Source organism: Emys orbicularis, chromosome 11, assembly GCF_028017835.1.
Source record: "Emys orbicularis isolate rEmyOrb1 chromosome 11, rEmyOrb1.hap1, whole genome shotgun sequence".
In the NCBI taxonomy this organism is placed as follows: domain Eukaryota; kingdom Metazoa; phylum Chordata; order Testudines; family Emydidae; genus Emys; species Emys orbicularis.
Window position 1 is genome coordinate 11,365,544 of NC_088693.1, and position 18,940 is coordinate 11,384,483.

The following is an 18,940-nucleotide window of genomic DNA, read 5'->3' on the forward strand; positions in this document are numbered from 1 at the left end:
GGTCTTGGGGTGGCTTGGGATTTCTCTCACACACACCCCTGCCCCCAAGCCCTTTCTGCCATATTAACCCCAGAGTTCAGATGCTTCTTTGAACTGCTTCCTTTTCAGAAATTGGTCTGGAAATCTTATGAGAGCAGTGTCTCACTAAACTTCTGGCAGAAACAACTTCTCCTACGACATTTTTGGGGCATTTCTGGTGCCAGAGGTAGAAAGGCAGTCAAATGGGAAAAGAGTTAATTGAAAAATCTGGGACCTCAACACAGGTTGGTTTGAGGTTTTGGATGAAGGCCCTTATTTATCCTCATCTCTGCCTGCACTCCTGGCCTTGATGCACCAAATGTGAAATGCAGTAACCTCAACCTCAGCTGGTGTTAAGAACTACAGCGAACTACATCCTTTTGACTTCTCTCTTCCATTTTTTCTGATTCACTGTTCTGTTGCTTTATCAGCCTTAGATTTAGTTTAAGAGTAAAAAGCCAGAAGCTATCACATGAGAAAATTGTCGTGATGACAAAAATAACCTATTGAACTGTGGCATGTTTATTTTTTTAAATGAATTTCAGCATAGTTGCTGCACTCAGCTCTACTGAATTAAGTCTTTACAATCCATCCCAAGTGCTAGCAATCAAGATGGTTAAACAGATGGTTAAATGGTCTGATGAAGCATTAAGGCAAATTTCATAAATCCGGTTTTTAAAAAATGTAATAGTCTAACAGCTGGGATATATTACTGTAATTTATAAAAATAGGCACCAGTTTAACAACAGCTGTTTGCTTCATACAGGAGGCCAAATAATGCAGGACAGTATAGTCTATGCTATCCCTTGAATTAAGCCTGGGATTTTCAAAAAGACTATTGATTATCAATGGGATTTTGGTGGTGAACTCCCTTAGGCTCCATTGAAATTCCCAGTCTAAAAGTACTGATTTTCCTGCTATGCACAGAGCTTAATAATTCTTGCTGATGTCTTAAAACCAGTTTTGATCTGAAGCTCATTGAATTCAATAGAAAGACTCCCTATGATTTCAGTGGGCTTTGGATCAATCCTTTATGAACTGTGGTGGATGTATATATATATATATATATATATATATATATATATATATATATATATATATATATATATATATATAAAACAATTTTTAAAATAATAATCATACAACTCCTGCATTTCTCTTCCTTCTGGTTTTAAAACTTAAGATCCTTGGGAAACAGAGTAATAGGATGCAGAGCCCAGAGGGAAAACAAATAGATTCCATAATTATCAGTCCAAAGAGCACAGTCCTTGGCCTGGAAGACTAGAAATAGAAAGGGAGGCATTTAAAGGCTACATTATACACCCACATGTATCTTATACCAAGCAGGAGTAATATAGGATTTTCCCACAGTGTTTCCTCTCCCATAATGATTCACTTTTGATTAGAAAAAAAAACACTTAAATGTCACAGGATCAGGCTGTAGCCAGTTACGGTCAAGGATATGCAAAGAATGAAGTGTTTGCTGCCTTGTACTCAGAATGCTGCAAACCTACTGTTTAGTCTTATAAAAGACTTAATTATACCAGAGGAATCTGTTTGCCAGAGTCATATGGTAAAGCAGCCAAATAATGCCTAGCCTGACCCCTGCGTAGGGACTCTCTGAGCAGCGTTTACCATTTATGGTGTTTAAATATTGTTTTGGCTCAAAGGCTAATAAATCAACTGAGCTGAAGAGAAGACTTAACTCCAGAGATCACTCCTTGTGAGCAAACTCAGACAACGAAGCTGCAGTTTCCACTAACGTCTCTCCGACACAGAGATTCACACACTCTGTAGCAGCCTCCCCAGCTATCAGCTGGAATTACACACTTAGAAAGGAGTTCCACCTTCCTTTCTATTTCCAATGTAAATATCACCAGCTGTTGGCAAGTCGCAGATTAACAGAGCTGTCAACTTAATAAAAAAAGAGGGCTGATTACATAGAAAATTGGTATGGGTTGACATTCATCTAATTTGTCCCTCATTCTTCCTAAAAGTGTTTTTCTGTCTTAGACCTAAATTCATGTTGTCAACACATTCTCTGCAAGTTTTGCACAACTTGCAAATTTGGTTAAAACCACCACAAGAAATAATCAAATCTCTATGTGCTTAGGGCACTTAAGGCCAATTTTGCTTTTAAAGAAGCCTCGGCTTGTCTCCTATGTTGCACGTGCATGCAATAGCAGTTAAAGATCTAGTGACATGACAGTTTCCTTTAGACACCCAACTCCCATCACTTATGCCTGCAGTTAATGGGGGGAGGGATAGCTCAGTGCTTTGAGCATTGGCCTACTACACCCAGGGTTGTGAGTTCAATCCTTGAGGGGGGCCATTTAGGGATCTGGGGCAAAAAAACTGATCCTGCTAGTTAAGGCAGGGGACTGGACTTGATGACCATTCAAGGTCCCTTCCAGCTCTATGAGATAGGTATATATCTCCATATATTAATGGAGTGCAGATTTAAATATCAGCTCTTTGGGGCAGACTTTTTGCTCTGTTACCACCTATGCCACCTCAGTTTAAGATATAGCATTTACATAGGTGTAGCTGATGGCAGAATTTGGCTATTTAAAAAGTGTTTAGTCTTGGTGTGGAGATTTAGGCACACTTCTCCCACTAGTGACAGTGGGAACTATACGTATGGACAGAACAGAATGGACCTGCTAGCTGAGGTGACATATTTTAATTTTACTACAAGCTGTGATATTTACTATCACCAAATATCAAGACAAGAATAACTTTTAAGAATAACTTAAAATACAGTGTTTGGAGTTAAACAAAGACAAAATTACATGAGCTAATAACCCTCATGTTTCAGGATATCAGTTGGGCTCAAGAAAAAAAATTCTCCAGGTACAGTATAGAAGTTTTACTTTTTAATCCACAACGTCTAGATTAGCCACCATCAGAGATGTGACACCAGACTAGTTGGATTGTTGGCTTATTTGGCATGTTCTGTAAAGAGAACGTAGAATTATTGTGACCTTGCTTATAGTCAATTGGTTCTTAATTCGAAAACTGAATAGGACTAAGAACAAACCAAGATCCAAAGTTATCCATGCAAAGAGTGGGTAACATGCCACTCATTCTATGATCTTCAATGCAACTGCAAATTAGAGGAATGCCTGGTTAGCTTGAAGCTACATGGAAATACTTCCCATAAAATACAACTGTACAAGCTTTCTAGGCTTTATTCCCTAGCTCTGCCACTTTCACCCACTGTTGACCTACAGTAAGTCACTTAACTTCTCTCTGCCTTACATTCCTCCAACTGTAAAATGGATAAATACTGCCCTCAGAGAAGTATTAAGCTTAATGTTTGTAAAACAATAAGCTCCTCAAAGAATGGTAATAAACAGATGTTAAAATATTTAAATTACTGAATGCGTGGAAAAAATATACTTGTGCAATTAGACAGCAGTAGCCAGTACATGTCTTATAAATATTTTTGGAGATGCTGTAGTGTTTCTTCCACCCTATGGGCAAAATTTGACCATGGTGTGGAGGGCAGCATAAGATGCTTAGCATTACTTAAGCCAAGCATAGGGGCTGTGCTGATTTGGTATTCTGCTACCTGAATAATTGCACATGGCTGGCTCCCTTAAATGTTTACTGCACTCAGCTCTGGGGCTGGCTACAGATCCATGCTTACAACAATCCAGTGGCCTCAGAACTTTGCACAAGTGTGGTAGAAAGGGGGTGTGTCCATTACTCCTGCCCAACCTCAATGCACACCATCTGCACAGAGTCCAAACACTCAGGTTTTGGGTGGGTGGGGTGAATTTCATCCTGAAGCAACTAGTTAAGGATATAGGTTTCTACTAATAGTAGGTTTGTGCCTTTGTTTGGAATATCCAAATGAACTAGTACAATCCTGTTTTTCTATTTCAATTCACAAAGTGCCCCTTGATTCAATCTCTGATCAGATTCGGTATGGAGATACCTAATGCATATATAGTGCTGTTCACCCGCAGATCTCAAAGCACTTTACAAAGGAGGTCATTGTCATTATCCTAATTTTGCAGATGGGGAAACTGAGGCACAGATAGGTGATGCGACTTGCACAAATTGAGGGGGAAACTGGCTGTGTGACAGGTCTGCAGGGTTAAATGGAGTCACACAATTTTCAGTCATGTACTAGTACTAACTTTTCTATACATAAAAATGTCACAAGTTTCACTCAGATATCTCGCAGTGCTGCAGGGCTAAAAATGCGGGTTGCATTTGACTACTGGAAAATGAGAAATTCATAGCACCTCAGTGAAACCAGGAACTCGCTTCCAGCCCTGGAAATTCCTGAAATAACATACTTTAAATCACTACATTTGTATGTATAGAAAAGCTCTTTGAGCTCAATTTTAAAGAATTATATAGTCCCTTTGAGATCTGTGCAGCTGGTCTCATGGTAATTCAGACACCTAGCATGACAAGTGGAGGGACACAAAAATTAGCCATAGTGGAGAATGGGGGATACAAACCTTTCTATACACTCATAAAATATAGCGTTTCTGTAACACTTGTGGCATATATAGAATGATAGTGTGGTACAGAAGGCTGAGATGACCTGCCTAACACACCGTTGGCGGTGTCACCATGAGTAACTTTGATCATTCCCAACTTCTACTGATGAAGACCTTGGTTCAGCAAGCTACTGAATCACGTGCATAAGGGCTTTCCTGATTAAGAATTGACCGAAGCACATGCTTAGGTGCTTTGCTGAATGGGACCAAAGACTTTACACCACAGCGTTGTGTGGTCCCTTAACTATACATTCTTGCTGAGCAGGGAGGAGAGCTCTGCCTATCATCTTTGGCCTGATCTGACCCTACTCCAATGGAACATGCTGTTCTAGGTCTTGACTGGATAGCAGAGACCATCTCTAGGGCCCAAACAGTTGGTGCGTTGTTGTTGTAGGAATTCAATTAGCAGTTTTCCAGAGCTCCTAAAACATTTGCAAGATAGCAGCATTGTGGATGTGAACGTTCAGAGACTTAGTCAGTCAGAAATGCAGCATTTCAGCTCTGAACCTCAAAAGTGACCTTTTGGATTGTGTTAAGATTTCTTTACTGGCTGTCCACTGCTGAGGGATGCCTTCAAAGCACACCCCATTAGTGGTCTCCTCTCCATATTTACCCCCACAATCTGATGCATGTATCACTTTCAGAGCCTTTTCCCTTTAGCTAGTTGACTAAAGATAGAAGTCTTGGTCAAGAGAAGCATCCTCACGTGCCCCTCCATCTCCTCAGTTTCCCTAAATTCAAATCTCCCATTGACCTCCTCTGTCCATAAACTTGATGCAGTCATTGACCCTGAACTTTTTTTTCCTCTCACCCCGGCAACTTTGCTCATACCCACCACTGGTTTAGTGCCATTTCTGCAGATATCCTCACTTACACCTTCTTATACTGTCCCCTGACTCTCTCTCTCTATGGACTCCCCAGGCCTTCATTCTTTAGATATCAGTATGTACAGAAAGCTCCTCATAGATGCAAAGCAGCATATGCACATTACCCTAGCCTCAAAACTATCCCTTTGGCTCTCAGTTCACCTCAGGGACCTGTTTAATACTGCCCTCCTTGTATATGTAGCAACTAGGGCTGTCAAGCGATTAAAAACATTAATTGTGATTATTCGCATGATTAATCACACTGTTAATAATAGAATACCATTTAAATATTTTTGGATGTTTTCTACATTTTCCAATATATTGATTTCAATTATAACACAGAATACAGAGTGTGCAGTGCTCACTTTATATTTTTATTAAACATTTGCGCTGTAAAAAACAAAATAATATTTTTCAATTCACCTAATACAAGTACTGTCATGCAATCTCTTTATCATGAAAGTTGAACTTACAAACGTAGAATTATATAAAAAAAAACCTGCATTCAAAAACAAAACCATGTAAAACTTTAGAGCCAACACGTCCATTCAGTCCTACTTCTTGTTCAGCCAATCGCTCAGACAAACAAGTTTGTTTACATTTGCAGGAGATAATACTGCCCTCTTCTTGTTTACGTCCCCTGAAAATAAGAACAGGCATTCACATGGCATCGTTGTAACCAGCGGTGCAAGATATTTATGTGCCAGATGTGCTAAAGATTCCTGTATCCCTTCATGCTTCAACCATCTTTCCAGAGGACATACATCCATGCGGACGACGGGTTCTGCTCGGTAACAATCCAAAGCAGTGCGGACTGACGCACGTTCATTTTCATCAACTGAGTCAGATGCCACCGGCAGAAGGTTGATTTTCTTTTTTGGTGCTTCGGGTTCTGTAGTTTCCGCATCAGAGTGTTGCTCTTTTAAGACTTTTGAAAGCATGCTCCACACCTTGTCCCTCTCAGATTTTGGAAGGCACTTCAGATTCATAAAACTTGGCTCGAGTGCTGTAGCTATCTTTAGAAATCTCACATTGGTACCTGTGACATTATACTCCATATTCTTTATGAAAATATGCTTATGATATGGATATGACATAACTGAGATGTACTTTATGCAAGATGGCTCATGTAAGATATCATTGGAAAGGTTATGATTTAGCGAATGTGATTATCCAATTTGTACGCATGTCTCATTTCTGTAGTTAGGAATAGGGACTGTGTAACAATTACAACTGGGTGTGTATTGGGAAGACACCCACCAGACAACAGGCCATCAGATTTGATGGGCCATTAGGAAGAAACAACAAGACTGTGAAGAAACGAATCTCTCTCCCCATTAGGAAGAAACAACAAGACTGTGAAGAAACTAATCTCTCTCCCTCCTGGGAGGCATCCTGGGACCTAACTGTGACACTACTAGGTCAGGTGGTCTTGTCACCTGATACTAAACATTATCTTGCACATCAAGTTTGTGAAACAAAGGATTCCCGCCTTATGTAAATCTTATTTAAGGGTGGGGAGGAAGGGAAAGGGGACTCTCCTCTTTTGCCTACCCAAGAAAGACAGACTGCTGAAAGTATCTGAAGGGACAAAGAAACCAACCTGAAGGGAAAGACAGGGGTCCAGTCTGTAAGAAAAATAACTGGAACTCTGAACTACAGAAACTCTGAATCCTGCCTAAATTCAATATTCAGGGTGAGAAATTACTATTTGTAACCAGTTTCTTTAGTGAAACAAGCTTAGTTTACGTGTTTAGTTTTATTTGCTTAGTAATCTCTTTAACCACTTAAAATTCACCTTTTGTAGTTGTTAAACTTATTTCTTGTTTATAATATAAACCCTTTTGTACAATTCATAATGGGGAGGAGAGGTAAGAAGCTGTTCATACCTTCCTCCACATTGAAGAAGGAGGCAGATTTCATAATATACCTTTGGGTCTAAGTTCCAAGGGAGGTGGACACCTGAGTGCTGGGGCAAGTCCCTTAAGCTGAGTCTTCCCAGAGCTGATCTCAGTGTCTGTCGTTCTGCAGTTGGGTGTGACCCTGCCAGTGTGTGCGCTGGAGGAGACTTAAATGACTGGCTCAGCAAGACAGGGTTATAGGATGCCCAGGCTGGCAGAACAGGCAGGCTCAGTGGTATCTCAGCACATCAGGTGGCATATTAAAGGGAGGCAACCTGACACAGTACCTTCTTTGCATTTTGTCAAATCTTCAGTGAAAGTGTTCTTAATATGAACAACATGTGCTGGGTCATCATCCGAGACTGCTATAACATGAAATATATGGCAGAATGAGAGTAAAACAACAGGAGACATACAATTCTCCTCCAAGGAGTTCAGTTACTAATTTAATTAACACATTTTATTAACGAGCATCAGCAGCATGGATGCATGTCCTCCGGAAAGGTGGCCTAAGCATGAAGTGGCATACCAATGTTTAGCATATCTGGCACGTAAATACCTTGCAACGCCGGCTACAAAAGTGTCATGTGAACACCTGTTCTCACTTTCAGGTGACATTGTAAATATGGAGCAGGCAGCAGTATTTCCCATAAATGTAAACAAACTTTTACAAGTGATTGGCTGAACAAGAATTAGGACTGAGTGGACTTGTAGGCTCTAACGTTTTTCATTGTTTTGTTTTTTAGTGCAGTTATGTAACAAAAATAGTCTACATTTGTAAGTTACACTTTCACAATAAAGAGATTGCACTACAGCAGGGGTTCTCAAACTTCATTGCACCGCGATCCCCTTCTGACAACAAAAATTACTTCACGACCCCGGGAGAGGGGGGGGGGGCGAAGTCTGAGCCCACCCAAACTTCACTGCCCCACAGTTTGAGAACAGCTGCACTACAGTACTTGTATGAGGTGAATTGAAAAATACTATTTCTTTTATTATTTTTACAGTGCAAATATTTGTAATAAAAAATAATTGAGTGCTGTACACTTTGTATTCTATGTTGTAATAGAAATCAATATATTAGAAAATGTAGAAAAAATCCAAAATATTTAATAAATTTCAATTGGTATTTTATTAACAGTGCGATTAATCGCAATTAATTTTGCGTTAATCACATGAGTTAACTGCGATTAATCTACAGCCCTAGTTAATACATTAACCCACTGGACTACCAATGCTCAGCTAACTATTTTAACCATTATGTAATTTCTCACCTAATGATTTTAACTGTTATGTAATTGTTTGGCAGAGCTTGTAGATGTCAAAGTCGGTCTCATGAGTGCCTCAAGCAATGGGAACCAGGACGGATGCCATGCAGGGGACTGAAGCATGTGATTGGTTTTCTCTTTCCCATTCACTCACATATACAGAGGCAGCAGGGCTGTCTCATGAGCATGAGTATATAATAACCAAAGGCTGGTCTGGAAAGCCATTTGCTTGTGGATGTGAAGTTCAATACAGTTAGATTGAAAGTACCTTCCAGTGTGTATATCACAGGAAGGGTGAATTCATAACTTCAGCTAGAATCTCAACAAGCATTAAATTAGTTTGTACAATTATGAGGGTTAGAGTTAAAATCCAAGCCCATTTTACTTCTATAAAATACATATTGCATCCCATTCTCAGGTACTTAGGGTCTAATTTACCAAGGGGCTGAACAGCTGCAGCTCCTATTGATTTCTTCTGCCAAGGTCTTCCTGACAACCCATATCACACCTGTTCTGAATCCATATGCACAACAATACTTTCTGAAGAGCTTTATAAAATCAGGCTCATTTCACAGAGATGGTTTTATCAGAATGACATTTTGATTTATAACTGGTGAACTAATCCACATCCGCTACTTTAGGAAACTTTTTTAGGATCACAATGTGACCTTGTTTTTAAAACTAGTTTATACATATTTTATCAACATTGTTTTTTAACATATTTTGGTGGTTGCATTTTGTTCAACATAGAATGTTTGACAAAAGGATGTGACACTTCTGTGAGGCTGGAAGTCAGAGATGAAAAGGCCTATTTGATCACTCAGTCCATCTCCCTGCCAATGCAGGATTATTCCTAAGTTGACTGTGATTCAGTGACATTCTGAGTACCTTTCCCAGACCTGAGGAAGAGCTCTGTGTAAGCTTGTCTCTCTCACCAACAGAAGTTGTCCAATAAAAGATATTACCTTACCCACCTTGTCTCTAATATCACAGCATTTGACCACCTTATATGGCGAGAGTACCATCCGATTTAGATGGGTTTTTAAATCAACTAGACACTGACTGTACGTAGCTCAACTTTTTCTTTTACAAGAAATATTCATGTAATTCATACTTTTTAGCTTTTGTTCCTTCTGTACACAGACATCCCTCATTTCCATGCAAATTTAGTTCCATTTTTCCTGGAAATGGTTTCTCTCATTAAACTGTCTTTAGAAAATGTCACTCATGCTGATGGACTGAGTCTTACATAATTTAAAACTTGCTCACGTGTTTCACTTTTGTCCCTAATTTTTGATTTTTAGCCTGCATTTTGTGTTCCATGTTTGGGCCTTGGGTGTCAAGAGAAGGGAAATTTGTTTAAAAGGAAGCTTAATCCTACAAGGCTTGCAGTTGTAAGTGAAACATATAAACAGAGGGCTGGAATATTAACACTAAGACACTGCTAAAATAAGTTGAACTACATTAGTTCTGATCATTATGGCTTCCCTCTGACATTTCACTGCATTTCTAGGGCAACAAAAATATGTCCTTTCAAAGCTAGTCCTGTGATCCATTGCTCAGGTAGCCAAGGAGGTTTTCTAGATCAATAGCTCGGTATAACTTTTTAATGAGTAACAAGACTGACTTGTATATTCTTAAAAATCTTCTATTGTCCTCTACCAGTTACACCACATTAGACAATAATGCTTTCAGATAAAGTTGCAGCTCTGCACAGCTGTAACCAATGTCAACATTATACAAGTAGAACATGACACTTCATGTACCTCGAGCAGAAATATATATTGCTATGACACAAAAATACAGGATTTCACTTAGGCTTCAAAGAGGCTGATTACGGAATAATCAGTGATAACCTCGTTTAAAGATTATTGTCCAAGAGAGGTCACTCTAAGGTGTAAAAAGAACCTACTAAGCAAATACAGAGGGAAAAGTCTCCTACCTGAAAGCTTGTTATCCACTAAATTACGTATTGTGGCCTCACTCACACAGTGGCAGGAACAAAACCAAGTCGTTTTCCAGAAAGCATATCCCTTTACTGCTGTGATAAAATGGTTACAGCAGAGACTGACAGGCTTTCAGGTGACTCTAATCTGCTTGTCCACTGATCAATGAATGCCTACACTAATCAGATTATGAAGGCTACAGGCTACCCAACACAGACACTTACTCTGGGGAGACTGTATAAATAAATATCTATGTGAATAGGATCTAGAGGGTGGTATTAAGTGGGGGTGAGAAGAACAGAACTGAAAGTGAACCATTGGCAAGGGATAGAAATGGGGTCAAGAGCATTAATAAGAGCTGCAGCCCTCACTGTACAGCATTAGCTGAGCCAGAGAAGCAATTTTAGGAAGCAGACTCTTTACACTGAACACAGAATGCAGACAATGAGTGTCTGCAAAATGAACTTATATGGTGGCAGACCAGGAAGACGGCGCCAAAAGAAAGTCTTAGGCCTGCATCTATGTTGCCACCATCCTCATGACTAGATATTGCCAATGCTGAGGACAAGCTGGTGGCAATGGAGAGTCCAGGGGAAGAAGAGACCCAAATTATGAAAGCAGAGCACACTGCCAGTCAGGTGCCCTGGTTATCATGTATTGCTGGACTTAACTGCAAGGTGGAAGGAAATTTCCCTAGACACCAAAGCAAGCTGTTTTATCCTTGCAGTAACAAAATCATTTCATATTAATAAACAGAGATCCAGAATCTTCCCAGATTTCAAGTAGCTGGGATCCAAACTTTGTAGCTTAGACCAATCTACACTGTAAATAAAAGAAAAGAGGTTCCCCTGGCTTTTGTTAGTGAATAGCTACAGTGCTTCAAAGGGCTTTATGATATTAGTGTATTTGAAACACATACCACTGGGACCCTGGTGCTAGTCATAGTCTAGGGGACTGAGTGCGGGCTATGTGTCGGCAGATTCGGACCTCTATTCCAAACTCTGCCACTGACTTGCTATAAGCCTTGTCCCAGTCACAATCTCTCTGTGCCTTGGTTTCCTGTCCATAAAATGGGGATAATAATGTTTACTCCCTCTCTGAAAGCAACTGGAGACCTATAGAGGAAGAATGATAGAAGCACTGTTATACGTGATTTATAAATAGCTACCTTATATTTCAACTTCAACATCTAAAATCACTATCTCTGGATATAAATACTATAGCTTTATCTCAGGTGACCTGAATGCACAGTGTGTTGTAAATATGCACTGCCCATTAAGGAGATGAGCTTTTTAGAAGTTGGGTGCACAATTATATGTGAAAATGCTTGTGTATCTAATTTTCATGCACAATCTCCACAGCTCAATGTGCAAATTGGTTAACTATTGCTATTTAAGTGTGTAATTGGCCGGTTTGCACATATAATCACAATAATTTACACAAGCAAACTAGTCATGCAGTTGCAAACACATTTTGCTCACTTTTACAAAATATCAACCCCCAAATATATACACAATATAAACCAGGGGTGGGGAAAACATATGGCCTGCGGGCCAGATCCAGCCTGCCGCTTCATTTCATCTGGCCTTTGGGAAGTCTCCATGCTGCTGGCTGGAAGCCCCGAGCCTTGGTGCTCCTCCCCCCTTCTCCCTCCAGTCCTGCAGGGCTGGAGCTGCGAGTGCTGGCTTGCCTCGCTGTGGGGAGGAAGCTAGGGTTGCCAGGCCGTTAAAAGTCCAGTCGGCTCCGCACAGCTCCCGGAAGCAACTGGCATGTCCCTGCGGCCCCTAGGAGCAGGGGTGCTCAGGGAAGCTTCGAGCTACCCCCAGCGCCAGCTCCACAGCTCCCATTGGCTGGGAACCATGGCGCCTCCAGGCATGGGCAGCGAGCACCATGTAGAGCCGCCTGGCCGTGCCTCTCCCTAGGGGTCGGACATGCCGGCCGCTTCCGGGAGCAGTGCAGAGCCAGGGCAGGCAGGGAGCCTGCCTTAGCCCCGGTGCGCCGCTGACTGGGAGCTGCCTGAGGCAAGTGCCGCCCAGCCGGAGACCGCACCCCAAACTCTCTGCCCCAGCCCGGAGCCTCCTCCTACACCCTAAACCTCTTATCTCCAGCCCCACTTCAGAGCCCGCACCCCCAGCCGGAGCCCTCACATGCCCCCCATCCCACCCCAGAGCCCTCACCTGCACCCCTGCCCCAACCCTGAGCCCTCTCCTGCACCCAAACTCCTTCCCAGAGCCCACACCCCGAACCTCTTCCCGCACCCCAACCCCCTGAGCCAGCCCGGAGCCCACTCCCGCATTCCAAATCGCTTGGCCCCAGCCCGGAGCCCACAACCCCAGCCAGAGCCCTCCCCTCCCCCCCACCCCAACCCTAGCCCGAAGCCCACTCCCGCACCTTGAACCCCTCATTTCTGGCCCCACGCCCGAGCCTAGGGGAAGTCTCGAGCCTCTGCACCGCCCCCCCCCCCCCCACTTGCAGGGCTGTGTGGCCCACAACTGATTTTTCATGTGGGTCAATGGCCCCTGACAGAAAAAAGGTTCCCCATGCCTGATATCAACCTTGATAATCCAAATGTAGTGAATGGCAGCACTGAAGTCTGAATAATCAAGGAATTTCCAATAAATGCAGAGGGAAATGACTTGGTTCCAGACAACTGGAAGGCTTGACTAGCCTGGTTTATACTGTTTCAGCACACATCTGGTTTTCCTCATATAATAATCATTAGCACAGCACGCTATGCAGTGCATTCCATTGAAGGAGGTCAAAGCTAGAAAAGGTTCTTATGTTGAAAAGATTTGTCAGACTTGTTTTTAAAAATGTGCTGCTCATTTCTTGGAAATCAACCCCTTATCACATTTCAGCTATATAATACTGAAGTCAAAGACAGTTAGGTTTTTAGGATTCTCCACACTGTCTCTCTCACTTCATCAGAATTCTACTCCTGGCTCTACCTCAGACTCCCTTGGGCAAATCACTTAACCTTCCTTTATCTCAGTTTCACCATCTGTCAAGTGGGGATAATATTTTCCTGCCTTACGCTGACCAGATGATAGGAGGATTAATTACTTACTGTTTGTAAAGTGTTTTGAAACTGTCATAGGGATATATATATATATATATATATATGGAGATATACCCATCTCATAGAACTGGAAGGGACCCTGGAAGGTCATCGAGTCCAGCCCCCTGCCTTCACTAGCAGGACCAAGTACTGATTTTGCCCCAGATCCCTAAGTGGCCCCCTCAAGCACTGAACCCTGGGTTCAGCAGGCCAATGCTCAAACCACTGAGCTATCCCTCCTCCCTCTGGTGCAATGGAAGTGCAGAGCATGGGCCCAATCCAACAAGGTGCTAAGAGCCTTCTGTGAAATGCTGAGTTGCTTCAGCTTTCATTCATTAGAATGAGTAAGAATGCAGCGTGCTCAGCCCCTCGCAGCACTGGGCCCTATCTCATATTAATAAGGCAAATCCCAGTTACAAATTAATCCAAAACTGATAATGGGGAAGAAATGCTTTACCACAATGGCCCAAACTGGTCATTACGGGCCTGATCCAAAGCTCATTGAAGTTAATGGAAAGTCTTCCATTGACTTCAATAGGCTTTGGATCAGGCCCTTTTTAACCATAAGGAGATGTGAGATGTTAGTTTCCTGCATTAATGCCACAATAGGAAATTACCTTTGACAGAAACAAATAGGTCTAACAAGAGACAGACTAAGGGAGAGCAGCGGGGTTCTAAAGGGACAATGTCTAGGCTATTTTTACACCGTTTACCTTATGGGATGTGTAATATTCTTTCAGTTTTAAATTTGATCTGCAATCTAACAGCCTGTATAAGGCAGACTTTCCTTTTATAAATTATTTGCCACGCCTGCATGGGGCCTTTCTGAAAGTTATTTGAAAGCCTTTGCTTTAATTCATTAATTGTTTTCTTTGAAAAATAAAACTGAAGAGAGCTTTTTGGATAAAACCAAGTTGAACTTTCAAGACACCTCACTCCAGGTAAACTTCCCCAAATGACCACAGCAGATGTTATTGCTCCTTCAACATAGGTTTGCGTCTGTAACGGGGTCGGCACCCATCTCCCGTGAGCACCCCCTTGCGGGTGTGTCCACAGTCTTTAAATCAGTCCAGCCCTGTATGGGGCCGTATCCCCAGAGCTTCCTCCCTGGAGACACTATCTTCTTGTGGCCCTTCCCGGGCTCAGTCCCTGCAGCCAGCCAGGTGCCTCTCACTCCCCTGGTCACTGCCCACACTGAACTGTCCATGGCCCTACTGCTCTTCCAGACATCCAGGCCCACAAACCGTTCTTCTTCAGCTCCAAGCAGCAACTGCCTTCTGGGCTGTTCTGCAGTTCCTTTTATATGGCCCTCCTGGGCCCTGATTGGCTGCTTCCCCTGCAGCCACTCTAATCTGGTTGGAGGACCTCTCCACTGCTCCTTTCCTGGGATGGGTGTGGCAGAACCCTGAGGCCTCCAGCAGGGGGCCTTTGGGCCTACTCCACCCCATCACAGTGTCATTTTGGTAACTGAGCCAAAATGGTGATGCAGCATGAAATTTAGTTCCACATAGATTCAGAAATATGCCCAAGGACCTGGGAATCAGGTTACAGAAAGCAGAACTCTGTACACTGGTGTCAGATTAATACTGATATACAATGGGAATCTTTGTTTCCTCTGCAGCTTGATCGGAACTCAATACAAATTGTTCAAAGCCAACAATCATTTCAGGTTCAAAGGGAGCTTATCAAATTGCTCTCTCATTTTCTTTTCTATTGCTATTCACTCGAGTGAGGGAGACAGCAGGTCTAATGGTTAGAGCAAGGGCCAGTGAGCGGGTTCTATTCTCAATTCTGTCACTAACTCACTGTGCACTTTGGGTAAATCATCTGTGGCCTGAATTTCAGAGCATTGAACACCTGCAACTCCCTTTGGACACAATACCCTGCACTGCTGAAAGTCCAGCCAATAATCTTCAGGGACTCCTCATATGTAAAAAGGAATGTTACTATTAACCCACGTTGGCGAAGCACTTTGAGATCCTTGGGTTAAAGGTGATATGTAAGGACACGGTACTATTATTTACTTTGCTACCTGTAGCTGGGAGTGTGAACAACTGGAGTTATGGATCACACCAGGGGACTTAAACTGCCTGAGAGAGGAATACAAAATGGGGAGAGATGGATCACACGCTAGGTCAGAGGTGGGCAAACTACAGCCCGCGGGACCTTCCTGCCCGGCCCCTGAGCTCCTGGCCCTGGAGGCTAGTCCCCCTCCCCCTGCAGCCTTAGCTCCCTGCGCCACCGGCGCAATGCTCTTGCCGGGCAGCGCAGCTGCAGAGCCGCAGCCTGACCCAGTGCTCTGTGCTGTGTGGCGGCGTGGCGTGGCTGGCTCCAGCCAGGTGGTATGGCGGCCTGTTCTGGTGCTCTGGGCGGCACGGCTGTAGCCCTGACAGCCACCGGTGCTCCAGGCAGCGCGGTAAGGGGGCAGGGAGCAGGGCGGGTTGGATAGAGGGCAGGGGAGTTCGGGGTGGTGGTCAGGGGACAGAGGTGTGGATAGGGGTCAGGGCGGTCAGAGGGCAGGGAACAGGAGGATTGAATGAGGGCAGGGGTTCCGGGGGGCAGTCAGGAATAAGAGGAGGGGTTGGATGGGGTGGCGGGGGGCAGTCAGGAGCAGGGGTTCTGGGGGCAGTCAGGGAGAAGGGGTGGTTGGATGGGGCAGGGGTCCCGGGGGACAGTCAGTAATGAGAGGAGGGGTTGGATGGGGCAGTCAGGGGTGGGGGTTCCGGGGGCAGTCAGGGAGGGATGTATGGGGAAGGGAATGGAGGGGGGGGGTTGGATGGGGCAGGAGTCCAGCGGGAGCCATCAGGGGGCGAGAAGCAGGGGGGGTTGGATAGGGGGTGGGAGCCGGGCCACACCTGGCTGTTTGGGGAGGCACAGCCTCCCCTAACTGGCCCTCCATACAATTTCGGAAACCCGATGTGGCCCTCAGGCCAAAAAGTTTGCCCGCCCCTGCACTAGGTATTATCCCAAAATGCAGTGTCTGGTCTGGAGAAGATTTATTACTTTCCCTTTTTCCAGTATGTACATTAATTTTCTGCTGTAATCTGCCCATTGCAAACCAAACATTTAGGGTGGCCACACCAGCAGCACTGAGTGCTTCAGAGAACACTAATGCCAACTAGTATTTGCTAGGGAGCCTTATGAAAATATACAAAACGATAAGAGATTCTGAAATCAGAGGTTAACATTTGGGACTATTTTTGGCACGAAAATCCACGTTGATCTGAATCACAGAGAAAGCAAATGTAATCCAAATGGCAGCAGGGATGTCATGAGTTTTAGGGGGTGACCTAAATCTGTTAAAATGTTAAATGATTTTACAGTGAGACCCACAAACATCTAACTCTGCTCCTGTTCTCCCCGCAGATGCTGTGCATCCCATAAACTAGGCAGAGATGGCAAGTGAGGGAAAAAACGCCTCACAGCGGCAGTTGCAGACAGATGCAGGCCAATGACAAAGCCTAAATGCAAGCTCCTAACGTAGTTTCTGATTTACAGGAGGCAGTGTGATTCCCGCATTGGCCCTTGTGTATGTTTTTATAGGATTACTGTTCTGCAGTCTTTACAGTTTTTGTAATACCTGAGATTAATGTGCATTTTCCCATGAACAATGCACCAGAAGGTTTTGCATTCGAATGATGAGAGTAAATGAGCTAACGCTGAAGTGAGCCTGTGCTTGTTATTCAGCACAGAATAGGATTTCCCCCCTTGCCAGCCACTGTCTTCATATACCTGGATTTTTGAACCCCACTCAAGGCAACCTCAGTTAAGGCAACTGTCTCCCTCAATATATACACAATGAATGGGACCTACCTGGTCCAAATCAACCCTTTGCCTTTGTGAATACAATGATCAGCTGTTCATATCATGAAATCTGGATGCTGGTCATGTAGGACTGGGGGGAGGTGCTTGGGGAAACATACCACAATGTAATGAGACATTCTCGTGGGCATCCTGGTGGTAAGCAGAGGAGGGTTTATTGAGAGGAGGGCACCCACTCCTTGTTCTCTTTCTCTGACATGCAGTAGATTAAACTCTGAGCGAGAGGGAAGGCTGGTTCAAGTTCTTGTGCAGTGGGTTGTGGGGGAAACTCCCTGCAAGGTCCCCAGGAGGAGGACAAGAGGTCAACGTGGGACAGGCGTGATGGGGGAAGTTCTATTCAATGCACATCCATTCAGCCATGCAGTCATCCATTGCACCAGGTCAGCTGGCTGCTGATGCCTTCGGTTTGCCAGTATCCAGAGCGTTACAAGCATTGATCTTTGCAAAGCGAGGAGGACTCCCAGTTTCCAGGGACAGGAGATCACCCTATTCACTCATCATAACTTTCCTCTCCCACTCCTTTCATCTCACCCAGACTCCCTTGAGTTGGAGAGCCACTGCTCCCAGGTAGCCAGAAAGTGTTATTTGAGAGCAATTTAAAGTTAATGCTTCCACCTGGGAGTCAAGTGTGTGGCCAAACTCCCAGCCCCACTGGCTCAAGGTGTGAGGAGTTGTACTGTGGCATCACACTTGCGACTGCAATTTTGCCCCCAGGCAATGGTGTTCTCGAAACACTGCATTTTAGGGGAATGACGTGGCAGTATGTATGAACACTACTATGCTATGCTCTGTTCCATACCTTTCCCTGCCTGATAGCTATTGATACTGCACTCATTTTGCTTCCATCACAGACACTCCTGTCCTGTAGTTATACATCCCCTCCAAGCCAGGTATTCACAAAACCTTAGCAGCACTATTCCTTGCACCACAGCTGCTTGTTATATAAAATTGCTTTGAGTGCGGTCATAGCATTTCTACTCATGCCTACTTCCTGCATATTATTTTATGCTTCAGAATCTTAATGCCTTAACAAGATCAGCCACATAGCTTTGATGCAGCTGCACACACCTATGTAAAGCTGTTGGGAGAAGACAGTCAGCCCACTAAAGCTTATATATCCTATGGGATGCACGCATGGACACATCAACATGGAAGCTAAGAAAGAATCAAGGCAGGGCAGGGAGCATTTCTACTGCAATAGCGGAGTATTTATCTTTGAAACATTCACCTTTGACAGTGACTTGAGCACTGCAGGATGCCCGTCCTGTGCTGTTTTCTGCCAGACAGGTATAAACACCATCATCTTCTGGTAAAGCATCTTGTACAGTCAACTTTGCAACCCCATCTTCGAAGATGGAATGGGCATACTGAATTGGTTCATCTGCAGACATGAAGAAAGAGAACATTTCTTAACACATCACATTCAGCAGGCCATAAATTCCATAAACACTGCTCAGTTTTAATGCACATTATAATCGTAATGACTGTAGACATGTTACAAACAAGAGCCAAATTCTGCTCTCTGATGCCCATGTGCTGCT

The 18,940-nt window shown here is 43.6% G+C and overlaps 1 protein-coding gene across 3 annotated transcripts in view; it reads right to left on the minus strand.

Moving 5' to 3' along the window:
- Positions 1–18,940, minus strand: part of MYLK (myosin light chain kinase) — a 217,402-nt gene that overhangs the window by 119,305 nt on the left and 79,157 nt on the right. For all 3 annotated transcript variants that reach the window (XM_065413162.1, XM_065413161.1, XM_065413160.1), the window contains exon 10: positions 18,628–18,780. In XM_065413162.1, coding sequence (XP_065269234.1) covers positions 18,628–18,780 — 153 coding nt within the window. The remainder of the gene's footprint in view (positions 1–18,627; positions 18,781–18,940) is intronic.